We start from the raw sequence: 19,317 nt of genomic DNA, 5'->3' as shown, positions 1-19,317 counted from the left end.
TTCATCAGATATGAGGTCCTTTACTTCTAGGTCTTCTCTCTGCATCTACTCTGTCTCAACTCTCCTAATGTCTGACAATCACCTAAACACTGTATTTCTCAAAACGTTTATAGTTTCTACATTGTGAATTGTCTGTGAAACATTTTATCCGTACTGTAACACCTAATTTGCTCTCAAAATAAGACTGCTTTACAACTTTTCTGTTTGTGTCACCAGAACCCCACTTAGATGAACGATTTACTGTTCCTTTTCATCTATCATACCTTTCTAAATACACGAAAATCCCTTTTACAATTGATACAACAAACCAGTATATTCTGTATTTTAATCATGACACAATTATGTTCAACACATTTCTTCTGATATGCCAACTAACATCTCCAATCAGATTTAACTGTCCTAAAACACTCCTTCATTGCATATTTAATACTAACTTATGATATTTTGGCAAAAATGTTTAAACTGTGTTTGTCAACTTTCTCACTAGGAAACAGGGAGGCTAGCTACCTAAGCTTCATGATCTTTTAAGTTCCTTTCACTAACCTATGTCTTCAAAGCTCCAATTGCTACCATCCCTCACTTTCAATATCCATAATCATTTTTTTTTTCAAACAAAAAAAAGCCAGAAAGCACAATGAAGTAAAAGTACCTTCTAGGGCCATGTGTCAGACACTCTTAAACAAATGTAAACATACTCAATCTTTATAATTAGTTCTCTTAAGTAGAACCTGTTATCTTAATTTTACAAGAAACTGAGGCACAGAAGACAATAAGTAACTTCTTCAAGGTCACACGGGCAACAAATGCCACATAGGATCCCTGATACTATAGCCTATACTTCTTGCGTATTTCTTTTGTTTGTTTGGTTGGTTGGTTTTGGTGGTACTGGGGTTTGAACTCAGGCCTCACACTTGCTAGGCAGGCACTCTACCACTTGAGCCATATCCGCAGCTCGCTTTTGCTTTAGTTTTTAGAAAGAATCTCTCATTTGCCCAGATCCGGCCTCAAACCTGTGTTTGCTCCCCTCCTCTCTACTTCCTCAGTAGTTGAGATTACAGGATTGAACTACTGTGACCAGTACCATTGTTTTTAAAAAAAATTGTTCACCCACACACATTAAAAACATAAAAATTGTACACATTAACGGGGTACCATATCATATGCCTTATTATGTATACATTACTCATGTATACATTATGTAGTGTTTAAATCAGAATAAACACTCCATGCTCTTAAGCACTACATCAAACTGTTTTCTAAAACTTTCCTTGTTTTCCATGAATCCAACAGAAACTCTGCTCTACACCTACTAGGATAAATAAAATAACTAAAATGTGCTCTTTATTTTTCAGCTTTGACATCAAACCCTGCCATTACTGAGTCCACACTTTCTTCATTTTAAAAAACAATTACACTTGTTCACATCACAAAAACAAAACCACCATGATCAAGGCTCTTTATACTTTTTTTTGTTGTTGTTGTCCTACTAACAGAAAACTTTCCAAAATTGATTTTGTGAAACAAACAGATGCAGACCCTACTCTAGATGTTCTGAATCAGGACTACTTGTATATGTAGTACACAGGGGTAGGGAATATCAAAATCATCTGTAATGTCAAACACCCAGGTTGATTGTGAGCCATCTAAAAGTCAGAATTTATGATGCTACTTACTGTAGAGTGGGAGATACACCTGATTCCTCTTTCTTGACTCATCAATGATAGGAATACAGAATTCCTCTAACTCCTGCAACTATGTTCCATAACTCTATACCAACCCTAGTGAGTCTGTAGACAAGGCTACCATTTCATTAACTATGCACACCCAAATGTAAAGTTGTTCTGAACACCTGTAACTTTGTATTTAATCAGATCACTTTTACTGCTAGACATCTTCTCTATGTTATATGTTGTATCACAAAACTTGTAATTTTAGAATAGAAATTATACAATTTCTCCTGGATGCTGGTGGCTCATGCCTGTACTCCTAGCTACTCAGGAGGCAGAGATCAAGGGGACTGAACTTCAAAGTCGGCCCAGGAAAATAGTTTGTAAGATCCTAGCTTGAAAATACCCAACACAAAAACAGGCTGGTGGAGTGGCTCAAGTGGTATAGAGCCTTGCAAGTGTGAGGCCCTGAGTTCAAATCCCAGAACTGGAAAAAAAAAAAAAAACCCAAAAACTTCGGCCAAAAAAAATCCCAAACCACATTTTCTTACGGTGTATCTGAATTAATGCCTTATTTATGTAACAAGGACTATGTTATAAACTAGAAACTTAAAGCATACTCACACCAATCTTTTCTTCTATGAGTTGCCGAGCATAGTCTATTTGCTGTGGAGTGCCACGGATTGTAAATAACTTCATATTAGGATCTGCATTAGGTGGAGGATTTCTCTGAAGTTCTATTCTTGCACCAGACTGCTGGCTTATGCTTTTTATGGTTTCACCTCCTACAATCAAAAAGACAGCAATTTCTCTAAAAGTTCAAAGAATGAGAGAGGTACTATTTAAAAGAAAATGGTCACAATTAAATGAGCTGTTAAAGTAAGTTTTGGCAAGCATCCTCATTATCTATTAGAATTCTCAAGCCACATGAAAATGTAATTTAATCAAGCTACATGAAACATCTCATGCTTCTCTTAAAATACATTAAAGTTTACTGAAACTTATACACACCTTAATATGGATAACTTATGAAAATATTTGGCTGGAATAAACTGCTTTTATAAGCAATGTAAAAAACATATTTTTAAGCATACAAAATCTTTAAAGGATGTGAGTTTTCAGAAAGCAAAATGAGTAACAAGCAAAAATACCCAAGCCATTTTTACAGGGGAAATTTTCTTAAACTGAGCTGGGAACATGGCTCAAATGATAGAGCACCAGCCTAACAAGCATGAGGCCCTGAGCTAAAACTCCCCCAGTACCACAGACAAAAAGTTTCTTTTTTGAAAGAACACTTATATTTTAATGGTTTTTTTTGGTCAACAGCTAACTTTTGGTCCATGGCAGTTGCATGTAGAGGGGAATACAGAACATGAACTCCTTGATTTTTCTACACTTAAGGCCATCTGTGTTATTAATTACCAATTTGAGAGCTGCTGACAAGTGTAGATGGAGATGCAGGAGGATTTTTAGTAAGAATTGTTTTCTCTTAATTGTAGAGGAAATCTATGGCATCTTCATACTAGATCAGAAGGATTCCCACTTCTTAAGACAACTTTGGTTCCAGAGCAGTTATCTTTCATTACAGAATTATAAAGAATGATGCCATAACAAATACTTTCTCCATTAATTACCTAAAGTTTAAGACTCAGATCCTAAGGAATTTTAGAGTAGAACCTGTTTGATGTGACTGGTGTATCTGAGCCTGAGAAAACATTTGGGAACTGGGGAAAAATTTCTATGAATAGGGAAGGTATGGTGGGGAATGATAATTGATACAGGAGGGCTAATATTTCAGATAGCACTTTAAACCCACTAATGTTATGGAAGTATTGCCATAATCCTTAGCTGACTTTATGTTTACATCAATAAAAGCAGAGTGATGTAACCAACATGAGTACTATTTAAGGAAACCATTTAAGTTGTCCCTAAATTCCCTTTAACTGCAGCGAAAAAGTTTAATAAGTTCAATATTTAGGCCTTAAGATTTTCACTTTGAAGTTTGCCTTTCACTATTTTCATTCCATCACCCCATGTGAAATAGGTTTTTCTTCCAAACTCTGAATTTAAGAGTTTTAAAAAAATATAAACACTGATATGTTGACAGAGCAGTTCTGTTCCCTGATATTTACATTTTAGTGAAAAAAAATATAATGGTATTAGCTGGGGTTTTATAAGAGGGAAGGTTCTAACAGAAATACTCAGCTCTTTTCCATATGGAGATTTTTTTCCCTCTAAGAGAGGAAAATGAAAGGAGAATGCTTTCCCCAAAGTTTGAGGAGAATGCATTATCTGCTCTTTTTACATTTTGGCCCCATATTTAGTCTCTGTGGTTCTGGGGAAGGGATTTCTCCTCCCATGTTCAGACAAATGCCTGCCAGCCCTATTTGAGGATTTTGCAAGGTGTCATTTCATATTTTATGTATGAATGGTGTCCAAAGGCAGAAATGATCTAATACATTTTATTATAGGATGTTGCTTTTTTTTTTTAATACTAATATATTCCGTATGTTTTAGTTGTTTATAACAGCAACAAAGTGCCCAGAAAAAAAAAACAAAACAGATAATGTGTTAAACATTAAAAATTTAAAATACATTGCCTTTTCCTATTATTAATCCAGTTTTCCCAGTTGGCACAATGAAATTGAATTCCTGTAGTCCACCAGGTGGCCCCATGTTCCAGTTGCCTTGACCTCTACCTCTTCCTCGGCCACCAGGTCCAGGTCCACCAGGATTACCAGCCTAAAGAGGGAAAAGACAAGAAATAAAGCCAGCAAAGTAATAAAACTCTTCTTAGGGGGCTGGGATGTAGGTCAGTGGTTGGGTGTTTGCCTAGCGTGCCTAAGGCTCTGGGTTGGATCTCTGCTATCACCAAAAAAAGAAACTCTTCTTTTTCCCAATTCTCACATTCCTGAGCCAGAAGCTTTTTTTTTTACTTCAAAAATTACTTGATAAAAATACCAGTATTAACTGCCATTTTATTTAATACTGGAGCAAACATAATAGAGCACTTATGCAGCAAATCTTCATGCTCCAAGATGTCTACCTAATAGCAATGTAAGCTTTCTACCATTAGCAAAACCTTATCAAGCAGACTCTGATTTGATGAAAAATACCAATGAAAAAACAAACAACAAAAAAAGGAAGTGTTGACTTCTATCAAACCTGAACACTTCGAAGAAGGTCTGTAATAATTTCTGCAGCATGCTGACATCGGTCTGGAGGTCCTGTTATTTGTGCTATCCTATCAGGTGTTGTTCCATCATCTTCAAAACAAACAAATAGATTTGACTGAGTATTAAATGTGTGAATGTCAAAACTAATTGCTAACAATATTTAGAAGATTAAATACATATGCTCACCTGGTTTAAACTGAATCCGAACACCAGCATCATTTTGTATTTTTTTGATCATCTCTCCATTTCTTCCTATTACAATGCCAACAGCAAATCTTGGAATCGGAACCTTTTATGCAAATAATACTAAGTATTAAGAAAGCCATTTTTCCTAAAAATTTGCCTCAAATCATAAAAGTATAAGCAGCTCTACATTTATGTCAAATAGTAATAGAATCGGGAGGCCAGTAGCCCACACCTGTAATCCAGTTACTCCGGAGGCAGAGATCAAGAGGATCACGATTAGAAGCCAGCTGGGAAAAATAGTTCAAGAGAACCGATCTCAAAAATACCCAACACAGTCAGGTGCCAGTGGCTCACACCTGTAATCCTACCTACTCAGGAGGATCACAATTTGAAGCCAGCGCAGAGCAATAGTTTGCAAGACCCTTCTTGGAAAAACCCTTTCACAAAAAAGGGCTGATGGAGTGGCTCAAGGTGTAGGTCCTGAATTCAAACCCCAACACCGAAAAACAAACCAAAACAAACCCAATACGAAAACTGGCTAGTGGAGTGGTTGAAGTGGTACAGCACCTGCCTAGCAAGTATGAGGCTTGAGTCCAAACCCCAATACTGACAAAAGAAAGAAAGGAAAATAAAAAAAAGTAGTATGACACAAAATATTCTAAAGTAGAAAGTGAGAAAAAAAAGGACACAATGTTAGAAAAGGTCATCCAATGCAAACAGGAAAACACTACTGTATTTATGGATTAGCATACGACCATTTCTGTTAAGGTGTCATTACTTACATCAATCCCTTCATTTCCTCCGATTCTTGACCCATACTCATTTCGAACTTCTCTGAAACCACCTTGATCACGAATTAACTCTAACACCATTTCCTTGGCTTGCTAAAGTAGAAAGAGTTACCCAATTTAAGAAGTATGTCTCAAAACATTTTAATTATTCATGCACATTTTGCCCAATCCCACCCAACCTCTTTATAAAAGAATAAAGTGAAGTTTACTTGGACTTTGTATGGGTCGCCTGTAATCCTAAGAGGCTTGTCAGCACCAGTGTTCTGAGGCCCGTCTTGAATCATAACCATTTTAACTCCAGCCCGTTCCTGTTAAAAATCACGTGCATTAACAAAAGGGGGAAGATGAAAGCAGGCTTCAAAGTAGACCAAAAAGGAATCATTTTACAAAATAATACCTGAAGTTGTTTAATAGTTTCTCCCCCCTTTCCAATAACTAATCCTGCTTTGCTAGCTGGAATCATGATTTCTTGGACTGCATTTCCAGGTCCATCGCCATGATGAAAGCCAGGAGCTGGCCTTCCTTTTTCAACAATCTGGTCCAATAACCGCTTAGCAGATCTGTTGACATATTAATATTCAAATAATAAAGTGTAGTACAGCCAATCCTTTCCAAAAAGAGAAATATAATTCAGGATTAAGTACTCTAACACTAATTTTAACAATGTTTTCAAACTTTGAACTACAAGAAAACGTCCCCAAGGATCCAAGCTTGAAACTGCAAATAACTTTCTAGAAATACAATTTTAGTTTTGAATAGTCCAAAAACATTCCATAAAAGAACACTCTAATTTTAAAAGTATCTTAGAATTAAGCTGATTCCCCTAGAAGCAAATTATTTACTTTTTTTGGTGTTGAGTACTGAACCCAAGGTGACCTCAGCCCTTCTAAGCACTGGCTTAGAAAGAGCTACACCCCCAAACACTACTTACATTTTTAAACCACCATTTTGTTTAACATTTGCTTAACTTCTTTAAGTAAGCAACAATAGCATACATTAAATAAATATCATTTGTAAAGTGCCATAAAGAAAAATCAAAGCAGGACAAAAGCAGAATGGATGGGCATGCATGTGAAAGAATGTTATTTTATACATAAAATAGATATGGGAAAGTTGGACATGGGAATGCATGCCAGTAATCCCAGCACTGAAAAGGCTGAGGCAGGAGGACTACCAGTTTGAGGCCAGCTTGGAATATATAGTAAGACAAAACCAAATCAACTCCCCCCACCCCCAAATAGACACAGGAGGCATTACTAATAGATACAGAGGAGCTAAGAACTGAAGGAGAGTTACCATGAAAATATCTGAATGAAATCTTACAGGAAGAAAAAATGGAAATGTAAAGGACTCAAATAAGGTAAATGCTTGGTGTGATGGAAGACTAGAAAGGAGGCAATGGTGCTCGAACAAAATGGATCAGTATGATTACACCAGTAGAATAATAGACTATCTTGGAACAAGGATAAAATGAATCAAGACTGGGGGCATGGTTCAAGGGGTAGCACTCCTACCTGTCACCAAGTGTGAGGCCAAGTTCAAACCCCAATACAACCCAAAAAAAAGGGGAGCTGAAGACATGTTCAATAATATAGGTGAATGCATCATATAGTGTAGAAGGTAACAAAAGGGTACCTTCTGAATAAATAATGAAAAAAAAAAAAAAAAAAAAAAAAAAAAGACCAAGAATAATTTATGGATAAATGAGGCATGTGATGGAAGCAATGCTAGGAATCTCTCTGTATAGCTATCCTTACCTCAACTAGCAAAAACCCTTGGTCCGCCTTATTAATGTTTATACTCTCTCCTCAACAAAATTAGAGATAAGGTTAAAACAGTTTCTGCTTGGAAGTGAGGGGGTGGAGGAGAGGAGAGAGGGAGAGGGTGGGGGAAAGGGGGGAGTAATGACCCAAACATTATATCCACATATGAAGAAAAAAAAAAAAAAAGAGGCATGTGATAAAAAGTATCACAACAAAGTTGCTATACCATGAGAGAACATGCATAAAATAAAAAGCATCTTGGGAATCAAGCACTGTTTTTAATGTTGTCTGGGGCTGGGGATATACCTTAATGGTAAAGTATAGCCTTAGCATTCACCCTGAGTTTGACCTCCAGCACCATACAAAAATAAATAATAATAATAAAATAAATTTAGATATACTTGGTAACTAGATATTCAAGCCTGCAATTTAGGAAAGAAATTCAGAATGAAAATATATGAGGATTTGGTGTACTTGCACATGGAGGGACCAGGAAGAAAAGCAGAGTAAGACTGAGAAAGGGAAGTCAATGAAGTAGGTGTTCCAAAACCAAACAAATCTAGAATTTCAAAGAATAGTCTACTGTGTCAAACATTGCTGACAGGCTGAATGGTGAGACTGTAGTCTGTGACCTTGAAAAGAGAAACTTCAACGCAATGGTTAGAATAAAAGCTTGGCTGGTACAAGTTTAAGGTGGAAAAAAAGGAAAACAAGAGGATGTACCAAGTATAGACACCTCTTTTAAGGAATGTTTTTGGGAGCAGACAAACAGAATATAGGGTTCAAAGCTGGTTTCTGTTAAGATGGAAAAAGTTCCAAACACGCCTGTATACTATTAGAAATTACCTAAAAGAGAAAACCAGTAATGCACTATAAAGTTAGTATAATTATAGGAAAATTGTGCAACTGAAATAGCAAGGGCTGGCCTTTGGTAAATGACTAAAAAGAATTCAGTATCTGATTACCATGCATAAAAAGTGCAAATGAAGGCTGGTTAAGTTTTAGTGGTAGGCAGAGAGGGGAAAGTTGCTTATGACTTGTTTCTATGTTCTCAGTAAAAAAGCTTAAGTGGGAAAGGGATTAGATGCTAAAAGACTTGGAGGTGCAGAGACGAAACAGTATCAAAGAACCTTAGAGAAGAGTAGAAGAGAATGAATGGAAATTACAGGCAAAACAAAAATCCTCATGAGCTTAATGGTTATGAGTTTTGGGTGACACCAGTTTGACATGGCCATTTTTTTTTTCTTTCTTTTTTTAGTGGGACTAGGGTTTGAACTAAGGGCTTCACACTTGTAAAGGAGGCGCTTTACCACTTGCCTCCATGGTTGCGAATTTCTCTGAAGGCCCTATTCAGTTTCTCAAGTAGCAAACTGCGTAAACATGATGTTGGTTTTAATCATTTTTGGTGTTCTATATAGCACAGATGACAAATCCCACAAGAAAGGAACGAGGCATAAACTTCAAAAATTTCAGTTTTCAGGGAAGGGGGCAGGAAGACAATGGTGTAGAAGCGGTAGTGAACAATATCCAGAATCTTCATACTTACTGGACAGATTCAGGAGTTCCAGTTAACATACAAGACCTTTCTGGTAGGCCACCACTGTCTACAATTAAAAAAAAAAAAGGAAAGAAAATTTTAGGTTAAGAAAAGATTAAAAAGTATTATCATTATCACTAGTACCTTAAGAAAAGGAAAAAAAAAAAGGCAAGTTTTCTATCACTTTGAAAAGTACCAAGACTGGGAGTGTAGCTCAGGGGTAGAATGCTTGCTAGCATGTACAAAGCTCTGGTTTCAACCCCCAACACAAAGAATGAAAAGAAAAAAAATACAAAGAGAGTAATGTTACCAGGAGCTATCTGTATTTTGCATCCAGATTCCTGCTGTATGCGTGAGATCTGTTCACCTCCTCTGCCGATTACTAGTCAAAAAAAAAAAAACAAAAAAAAAACAAACAAAACTATTTGCTGGAAGGTTAAAGTGTGCTTTATGCCTTTAAAACTTTAAGGTATGGAATCATCACAATGAAATCCCCTTGTATTGATGTATGAATAAAAATATTTTTAAAAAGCTTTAAAAATTAGTTTACTTACTAAATCCAACCATTCCATCTGGAACTTTGTATTCTTCTGTCATTACAGATCTGCTAGGAAAGAAACATTTTTTTCCTTCAAAGAAACATAGTATGCTTACATATAAAAGGTAATCTATTAATAAAAGGAAGGTTCTAGGCACATATTCACAGCCTCATTAGTTAAGCCAAGAATTGTAAATAAGGTGACACGTATCAAGTGAGGAAGTGGTGATGAATTGAATAGGAAGTATGAAGGCATGAACTACAAAGGAGTAAAGTTCAGGGACTGTCATTTTAACAGTCATTCTAATTCACGTTTGTCCTTCTAAACTGTGGCGATTCTACCTATCTTTCCAAACTATAAATATATCTCACTCAAAAAGAAAAATGATCACTCTGCCATTACAGTGAAAGGAAATGAAATGCATATACTAAAATATATATAGACATGTCTATATTCACTATCCACTCAAATTTTGTTGTTTGTATATACAGCTCATCTAAGACTTAAAAAAAAAAAGTATTTTTAAAAAAGCTTTTGACTATACCTTTGCTGCTGATGCATCGGCGGCAACTGGGCTCCAAAAGCTACCAAAAAATTAAACAAAATCCAAAATTTAAGTTTGAAAATTTAACACGATCACATTAAGCATTCAAAATTTTATGTAGACTATTCAAGTCAGCACTGACTGTGGTAGTAAAACCAGTGAAAAAGTGAACATATTAGCAATGGCATACAGCAAAGCCACTTTCCTTTTTCAAGTGGTACAAGCATAGATAAAGAATTGGAGTAAATAATATTTGCAAAGAAATTCAGGCTAGACTTTCTAAACACCAACCAACTTCAATAATGTCCATCAAAAACAGGAACAAAACCTAAGCTTAAAACAAATACTTACAGTCATTTTGAGGTGCGACTTTCTTGGCATCTGGCTGATCTGCAAAATTGAGAGACTTTTAAATTTTGCCAATAAGTACAAAGCTTCCCCCGCCCCAACCAAGTATGTCAATAAACATTTATTATAGTATTTGATGAATGGTTTATCACTTGAACCAAATTTGCCAAAACTCAACTCAGACTCAATCTAAAGAAAAATGTTTTCACTCTCTTCATGTTAAAAGATGCACAGACATTTAAGGAAATTTTTCTTTGATTGTATCAAATTACTAACCTTAAGGTATGTTAAGCACTTTAGAATGATACAAGTCAAAGTATTTAGCTCCATTACTAGCAATATACCGTGCTAAAAGCTAATGATGCTTCCATTGTAGCAACTGAAGATGGGGGGAAGGGGGATGATCAAAATGTAAAAATCTGTCATATTAAAAGCTGAGCATATATATTTGACAGTGACCACAAAGCTCACAAAAAGCAAAACAAAACAAAACCACCATGTTACAAGGCAGTCTCAATTTAAACTGTTCTATTATTCCTAAACAAAGCATTTCACTGCATAAAATTCCAAGAGAAAAACTCAAAGCAAGTTTCATCTAAACCCGTTACACAAATGAATACAAGGCATACCTTTGAATAGACAACCTATAACTGAAAATTACTATTTTCTCCTCCCCCCTTCTAACTCAAATGGTAAACATAACGACTATTATGCAGCAAAAATTCAGACACACAATCCAAGAGATGTGTGTCCATTTAAGAATCCACTGGTTTATTTCACGTTTACATACTAAACACAGGTAATAAATAAAAATTCCTGCCTTTAAAAGGAGAGGGCATTCCCTCCCAGTGTGTTGTACTGCTCGGACTTGTCCAAGAGCCATCTACACATAAAATAAAAAGAATACATTACATACAACATCTGAAGCATCATTAGCTCATTTTTTTGTATATTAAAAATCTGACTATAAATATGAAAGACACTTAATAGGAAACCAAGTACTCCTGTTCAAAGCTACAAATACATTCTATTAATTTGGTCAGAATACTTTAAAAAAAATGCAAAAAAAGAAAAGTATCAAAATTCACATATCAAACCTAAAAAAAAAAAAAGCAAAAAAATGCAAACTTCTAAGTTCGCTGCTTCACCAATTATTTTTTAAAAAATACAAAGCACTATCAATCCTTCGTTTTAATTCACATACTTTAAGTTAATCTTGAAACACAAAACACAGTACTAGAACAAAACAAAGAAACCACATAAAAATGGTATAACCTGCAACAAAATACACTGGAGTAACAAAATGTAGCAACCTTAACCTTTACCATGAAATCCGAAATAATAACATAGTGAAAACACAGTAGATAAAGATTATGTATAAGAAAAACTAGTGAAATGTTTCCTAAACAATTTTTTTTGTTTTGCTTTTAGTAGTACTAATGAGAAGTCTGTGCAACTTGTCAATCTGTCGCAATCCAAAAAAGAGGAAAAGTAAACTGCTTTCTATTCACACGAAACTTTCTGGTTAATTCAAATTTTACCTACCTTGTGCAAGTCTCCTCTTTCCTTTTGAAGTTAATATAAACCTTACAATTTTAGGAACTCTATAATAAAAGTAATGTATCAATATAATAACACTAAAAATCACTTCAACTAAATAGTGTGTGCAAAACAATTAATACTGCTTATGGCTGTAACTTACCTCCATCTTCTAAAGGTCTTTTTTGTCCCCCATAACCATAGTCATTTGAATTCAATGACGTACCAGCATCACCCCCAATTTTTGCTGCAATCTTAAAAAACAAAAACATACCATCATTAAGGATAGTAATACAAACTACCATATACTATTTAGTACTAAATTTCCTCATTCATTTCCTAATACATGTATATGCTAAATATTCTTTACATAATTAGATAAAAAGCCAAACTAAAACCATGACTCAATTTTACACTATCATCAAAACTTCAGGGAGTTAACCAGTGATTGTGGTTGGAAATTAAGCTCCTGATACATTACTATTAAAAAAAAATCAGCAAAGTAGTAATCAATTAGGAAACCTTTTTTTTTGGTGGTACTGGGGTTTGAACTCAGGGTCTCACGCTTACTAAGCAGGTGCTCCACCACTTAAGTCAGCCCTCAATTAGGAATCTTTAGAATAAAGTAAATAGTTTTCAGGAAAATCTGGAACCCAATTCTATCTTCTCCATGGCTCTCCCGTGACTCTTCAAAAGACGTGTGGGCAGCATAAGATAACTTTATGAGGTTCTCTTTGTGCTCATAAGCCAGGCGCCAGGTGAGATGTACAGCATCTCCAAAAACATTACATTAAACATATTTCAAAAGGGTATTTTAGACATGTAGAGTTAAAAATATGGCTTACATTGTATTTCTCAGACAATGCCATTCTAAGGATACATACAGGAACTTGGAACGTTTTAGTCTAAGAAAATTGTATCTATGGAGCCATAATTTTAAGTAAAGATTTTAAAAAATCTTTAAATGATTTTTAAGGGTGGGGCAAATAATGCCTTGCAGTTGACTAAATACCAGCTTCGAGCCACAAGTAGGGCACAACTAGTGGAAATTTACCACACTATTTTATGAAAGGGAAATGGAACAAATTACTGACAAGGGCAAACTTCACACTGTCGTGTTTCACGTTCTTATCAAAGATATGCAATGGACTCAAGATCTTGACGTAAAACTTACCCAATTGCCACAAGTTATAACTGGGAAACCGAGGAAGATGTTAATAGTACATTCAAGAATTTTCTTTCTCAACAGTCTATTATAATCTTGGGATATCTAATTTAATCTTCTTTCCAGGGTTTTCCTAATCACAGTGAAAAACATGGCTCTTCTACATTTGTTTCAAAACCTGTAACTTTTCGGAGCTTAAATACACTGCCCAGGACTGATAGGCACTGATGTTAAAAGGAAAGTATTTGAGGTGAGAAGTATAGTATCACTAACAATAGGAAAATGGTTTAGACTATGAGTACCTTTAGCAGTTGTCTTTTATAAATGCTCTGAATTTGCAAAGCAGCACTCCTTGAACTCTAAGGAACTTTCTCATAGGACAAGGATACTTATACATTACCTGAACAGTTCTTAAACAATTCAAATGAAAATGAAAGTTGATACTTAAAGTAATAATATGATATCAAAAATTGAAAATCAATACAAAGACATTAGATGAGCTTTAATAAATGTGCCAACACAGATTTGATCAACAATTCTGTAAAATCAATCAAAAATATTCTTAGGTTACTACAAAGATTAATTTAAGAGAAGTAATAATTCCTAAAAACCAACTTCCCAATATAACTAATTCTTATTAGACATACATTAAGTGTGGGTAACTTACTACTTTGACTTTACAAAAATAATTTAAGCTTTCCATTTGAACCTTGCTCTAAGTTTTTGAATGCTTCCACCCCCCCTTTCATATCCTCCCTTCTCTCTCTTAAAAAAAAAAAAAATTCCATCTTCTCTAACTAGTCCTCAAATTCAGAAATTTGAGTTGAGAGGAAACTGAAGAGACACTGGCCAGCCATACCACTTGATTTTTGTTTTTTTTTTTTCCCTTCCTCCAAAAAAGCTCATTCTCAGAGGATAATTAAGTAGATTACCTAAATGCCAGAAATGTCTGTTTTATAATCTTCAATCTACTTATGCCTCCTTTACGTTTTGGGGTGGTGCTGTAAATTTGGTTCTACTGCTTTCTAGAGCTTTGTGTCCTGTTCAAATTTTTTTAAGCATTCTGTGCATTTACCATAACTGCACAAATGGGATAGTAGTTTCTCACCTACCTAGTAGGATGGTTGTGAAAATTAAATGAATCAACACAAGATACGCTTACTGCAGACCCTAGTATGTAGTATATATCCTCAACAAATTGCTAGTTATCATGAACAAATCAGCGCATAATATATAATTCGATTTGAAAACAGGACACACAAAATTTCAAATATTTAATTTTAAAATTTAACAGGTTTTTATTCACCTTGATCAAAGACACACTTGCATTCAACTTGTGAAAAACGACACAGCCATATTATGCATTTTCTTTTTTTGCAGCACTGGGGATTGAGGATTGAACTCCATGGTTCCAGCTTGCTAGGCAGATGCTCTATCACTGAACCACTCTGCCAGCCCCATATTATGTATTTTTAACACAATTACTTTCAAAACAAAATTTCATCACTGCTTTAATTCATCAAAGATATTTGTTGGTTCGATTTAATAAATGCTGAGTACCTACCATGGGCACATGTTGTTTCTTTTATTAGCCAAACCCTCACTCATTCCTTTAATGCCTGGCACAAATGCCACTAGTTAAACATTAAGCAAGTAGGTGCCCCTTTTCTGGTGTCTTGTACAATGCCTGACTCAGAGTAGAAACACTCAAGAGGTTGAATTAAGTGTCCATATTTTATATTATGTCATACCTTCCTAGAAAGCAAGTATTCAATTGACACTTTAAAAGCTTCCATTATCAGGCTGGTGGGGTAGCTCAAATGGTAGAACCACCTGCCTGGTAAGCATGAGGGCTGAATTCAACCTCCACTACCGCCAAAAAAAAAAAAAAAAAAGTTTCCATTATTTATGTACAGCGGTGCATAATGAAATATGCTAGCTTAATAAGTCTTCCAACCCAATCTAACAGTGTTTCTGTCAGTTACATAAATATTTCAACCGCTATTACAGGCATGTTCATAAGTTTTTAGGTGGAAAAAAAATGCAGAACTAGTATTAACGATGAACTTTTGTTGATTACCCTCTAATACTTTGCGTTACAGTCAAGTAAAAGTACATTTTTCTAAGGTGTTCACATTAGAAAAGGTTGATGCTACATCACCATAGCTATGTTATATAAATTTTGATTGATTCAGTAATCCTTTAATCATACTGGAGGAAACAACTGTAACAAAGTAAACTCCTAATATAATCAAAACTGGTTTCTAATTACCGTTCTCTAACACGAGAGTCTAAAATGTCAAGTGTGGCACCGAGAGCGGCACGACTTGCAGTGTCCTAACGCGAGTAAGTAACACTTTTGGTTTAGCTCCTGTACAAGGCCATACGGACAGCAGGGATTCTGACTATCTAAAAAGGTGAAGTCGGGGCTACGATCAGCCTCCGTCTCCCGGCGCTGGCCCGGGAAAGCGCGCCCCTCGCGACACAAAGAGTCGGTCGGGTCCGGCCGGGACCGGCCGAGCAGAGGCAGATTCCCACTGAAAGCTCGGGGAGAACGGCTCGAGGCCATCTTGAGAGCCGGCCTCCGAATCCCGCCCGGAGCAAGGCCGCCCCGAGTCTCTTCCAGATGGTTGTGAGAGGAAGGAGGCCGCAAGCGCCTGTAACTGCGGGGGTCACTTCCAAGGGCTGAAGTGGGAAAGACCGCTTTGACGACAAATCCCTCCCCGTCCCGCGGCTGCCAGAGACAGACTCGGGTCGCGACACAAACCAGTTACCAGAACCTTCCACGCCACTGTGCGCAAGTGCGCGCGCTTCACACCCCGGGAAAAGAAACGGACTCGAGGCTAACTTCCCCGAGGAGCAAGTGGGAAAAAGTCTTCAGGCCACGCTGAAGCAGCACGCGTTGGGATCCTAACGCCGAGAGCACAAAACTACGAGTTGTGGTCTCCAGTCGCTACTACCAACGTGGAGAAACGGGCGTCTCCTCACATCTCTGCCAGGAAGGAAGGGCATCTTCTTCCTCATCCTCATATACGCTAACCCGCAGCGGCCCACACAGCTAGCGGCCAATTACCGTGTACCGGGAGCTCTGAGGAAGCCTGCCGCGCGGTCCGGACTTACCTGCCGGGCTCTCTGCAACGCATCTTTGAACGCATCGTTAACTCCTCCACCGCCACCGCCGCCGCCACCACCACCAGCTGAGCCAGAGGAGGGTGGAGGCACCGTTGAATAGTCTGCCATGGCTACACTACAGTAGCCGCTGCCGCTTCTTCTCAGAGATCTCCGCTCAGCTAACTGCTAAGAAAGAAAGAAAATGGCGGCCGTCGAGGCTCTATCACATTCTTGCGCGACCATCGTGCCGTAAAGGGGCGGAGACTGAAAGGCGGAAATCTCGCGACGTTTCTGAGATAACGCAATGACGTAGGGGTGGGGCTGAGAAAGGAGATGTTACAATGTCGCGAGACTTGCTTTAAGCTTTCGTAAAAATAGGTTTATCTTGGCGCCTCCTCTCCTCGTGCTGGGCTGAGGTTGGGTAATTGTTCCTTGGAGTCTGTGGGTGAGCCTGGCTACGGCATTTGGTTCTGGGCTGCGGAAAGTTCGAAGAAAAAGGAGTCATTTCTTACCGGCCTCCGCCTCAGGGAGCTAGTGCAGAAGAATTTTCCGCCGGGGGTCATTTTGCGTATCCGTGGGGAAGGGCTTGACGCCGACGGGCGTGACGACAACGCAACAGTGTCTCGCGAGCGCTGCGGCGGGGAGAGCGCCTGGGAGAAGCGCGCTCCGGACGCCGCGCGGTGATGGTGACGGCCCGAAAACTTATGTCTGTCTGGCCTAGTAGGAACCCGGCATGATTTTCAGGGTAGTAAAGTGTCCCTGTATTTTGCTCCTAGACTGTCAGAATTTTTAAATCTTATCACAAGTGGGGATGAATTCAGGTTGGAGCTCTATTCTCGACCTGATTTCCTAGTTTTTATTTAAAATAATGTGGTTGAGCGGATTGTGACAATAGGACTGCCCCTTGTGTTTTAAAAATGTGATTGTTCCCAAAAGTTAGTCAGACTAAGTGATAGTGTCGTGTATCTTTGGCCAGTTTTTTTTGAGGTTCTTATAATTAGGAACAGCATTCATTTCTGGGCCAAAATTGACTTGGTAGCTTCTTACAAGTAGTTCTTCCATCCACCTGTGTAATGTTCTGAATTGTCATCCCCGGACTACATGATTTTTTTTCCCTGGCAAATTCTATTTAGCAAATTATTTCTTTTCTTGGGACCTTCCTGGGCAGATCATAGGTAATCTGCATTAATTGTAGTAGTTCCAGGAGTGAATAGGTTGCTTTAGAGGTATTATTTGTTCATACTTAAGCATATCACACTGATCTCTTCCCCCCGCCCCGTTATTTACATTTAGTTAACAAAGAAAAAAAATGAATTTTTCCTATCTTTGTGGCACTTTTGTCTTCTGTGAATTAGTTTTGAAAAAATACTTCTCCTATTGCTACTCTTTGAGTGATTGAGAGAAAAGTATACTACAGTCTTCCAGATAACCTAAAACTAAAGTGTCCTCTTGTTCAAGGGCCAAAATAACTCAGTTAACTAAACAGTAAATGGACCATGATTTCCTTCTAATCAGCTTTGGCTCTCATCCATTTGTACCTATACCACTGATTGTCTTTTTCAGTGTTCATAGCTATTACCTTACATTTTTGTGGAAGTTGTATTTGGAAAGTCAGTGAATGTATTGAACAGCAGATTTAATCATAGCAGTATATAGGAAAGCTATAAAAGCAGTATTGGGTTGTACCGATAAATAGAAATTTTTCAAGTTTTTTTTTTTTTTTAGTAAATCTGTCCAAGAAATAACATTTATTAATGAGTAGTTGATTTTTTGTTTTATTAGACTGCTACACCAGTTAGACCTTCTGATCAATGTAATATACCCCCAAACAACCTTTATTTCATAAATGTCATAGTTTATAGTTTTCTCTAAATATTGAATGTAAGGAGAACTTCATTTCTAATATTTTTTTGTATGTACTCCTGGAAATAATATTCTAGAATGGAACCTTTGAAACCAGTCTACACCAGGATTTCTCAACCTCAGCACTGTTGACATTTTGGACCTGATATATCTTTGTTTTGCTGTACTACTGTGCATTCTAGTATGTTTAGTAGTATAATTGATGTCTACCCATAGGCAACATTAGCACCCCTCCAACTTACAACAGGTTGTGACAACCAAAAAATAAATGGCTTCAGACATAGAAATATGCCTTGAAGGGCAAAATTAAAATGAGAACCAATGATTAGCCTTAATTTCTGTACCTGTCTCTCCCCTCCAGCAGGAAGACCCTGTTGACCATACTGCCGGTGTACTTGTTTTGTTTTTGTTTTTTTAGTGGTACTGGGGTTTGAACTCAGGGCCTTGCACTTGCTAGGGAAGCACTCTACTGCTTGAACCATACCTCCAGCCTTCCAGTGTATATTATTAAGGTCCATTACTTTCACCCCTACTGCCCCCACCCTCGTCCAAGTTACTATCATTTTACTCCTGAATTGTTAGAACAGCACTCCAGTCGCTTTCTCTCCTTCCCGTACATCTCTACAATTTACTTTTTTTAGCGGTACTAGTTTAAACTCGGGGCCTCACACTTGCTAAGTAAGCACTCTACCACTTCAGCCATTCAACCTGCCCTTTTCTATGTTGGATATTTTTGAAATAGGGTCTCTCAAACTCTTTGTCCCGACTGGACTTGAACCACAATCCTTCTGGTCTCTGCCTCCTGAGTAACTAGGATTACAGGTTTGAGCCACTGGCCCCTACAATTTACTTAAAAAAAATATATATATATAATATATATATATATATGTAATTTTGTACAGAAATGTCTATAATATATAAGATTTTCAAAAATAGTAAGCACCCATGTTCCTGTTCTACAGAAATATTCCACAAGGAATGGAATGTTATCAGTACTTTTTTGAAGCTCAGAAGTTCCTCTACCTTATTGTATTACAATCCATTTTTTACACAAAAGCTTAGTGATTTTTTGAAAAACAAATCACATC

At 37.1% G+C, this 19,317-nt stretch overlaps 2 protein-coding genes across 18 annotated transcripts in view; one reads left to right on the top strand and one right to left on the bottom strand.

The window, feature by feature from the left end:
- The window catches only part of Fubp1 (far upstream element binding protein 1), a 32,887-nt gene extending 15,934 nt beyond the window's left edge, over positions 1-16,953 (bottom strand). For 3 of the 17 annotated variants that reach the window (XR_012449853.1, XM_074079689.1, XM_074079691.1), the window contains exons 1-16: positions 16,879-16,952; positions 16,376-16,552; positions 12,254-12,344; positions 11,372-11,434; positions 10,555-10,593; positions 10,204-10,243; positions 9,675-9,727; positions 9,431-9,502; positions 9,130-9,187; positions 6,218-6,380; positions 6,030-6,128; positions 5,812-5,913; positions 5,030-5,132; positions 4,833-4,933; positions 4,268-4,409; positions 2,292-2,452 (exon numbers count right to left, since the gene is read on the bottom strand). Coding sequence is in view for 16 of the 17 variants with exons in the window: in XM_074079689.1 (XP_073935790.1) it covers positions 2,292-2,452; positions 4,268-4,409; positions 4,833-4,933; positions 5,030-5,132; positions 5,812-5,913; positions 6,030-6,128; positions 6,218-6,380; positions 9,130-9,187; positions 9,431-9,502; positions 9,675-9,727; positions 10,204-10,243; positions 10,555-10,593; positions 11,372-11,434; positions 12,254-12,344; positions 16,376-16,552; positions 16,879-16,929 (1,515 nt within the window). In the remaining variant the exon portion in view is untranslated. Of the gene's footprint in view, positions 1-2,291; positions 2,453-4,267; positions 4,410-4,832; positions 4,934-5,029; positions 5,133-5,811; positions 5,914-6,029; positions 6,129-6,217; positions 6,381-9,129; positions 9,188-9,430; positions 9,503-9,674; positions 9,728-10,203; positions 10,244-10,554; positions 10,594-11,371; positions 11,435-12,253; positions 12,345-16,375; positions 16,553-16,878 lie in introns of all 17 variants that reach the window. The other 14 variants (XM_020173295.2, XM_020173297.2, XM_074079694.1 and 11 more) reach the window with 12 other exon arrangements.
- Positions 16,547-19,317, top strand: part of Dnajb4 (DnaJ heat shock protein family (Hsp40) member B4) — a 37,411-nt gene continuing 34,640 nt past the window's right edge. The window contains exon 1 of the mRNA XM_074079713.1: positions 16,547-17,111. The gene's annotated coding sequence lies outside the window, so the exon portion shown is untranslated. The remainder of the gene's footprint in view (positions 17,112-19,317) is intronic.

The sequence above is a fragment of the Castor canadensis genome, chromosome 7, assembly GCF_047511655.1.
Source record: "Castor canadensis chromosome 7, mCasCan1.hap1v2, whole genome shotgun sequence".
Taxonomy (NCBI): domain Eukaryota; kingdom Metazoa; phylum Chordata; class Mammalia; order Rodentia; family Castoridae; genus Castor; species Castor canadensis.
This window is presented reverse-complemented; position numbering and strand designations above follow the sequence as displayed.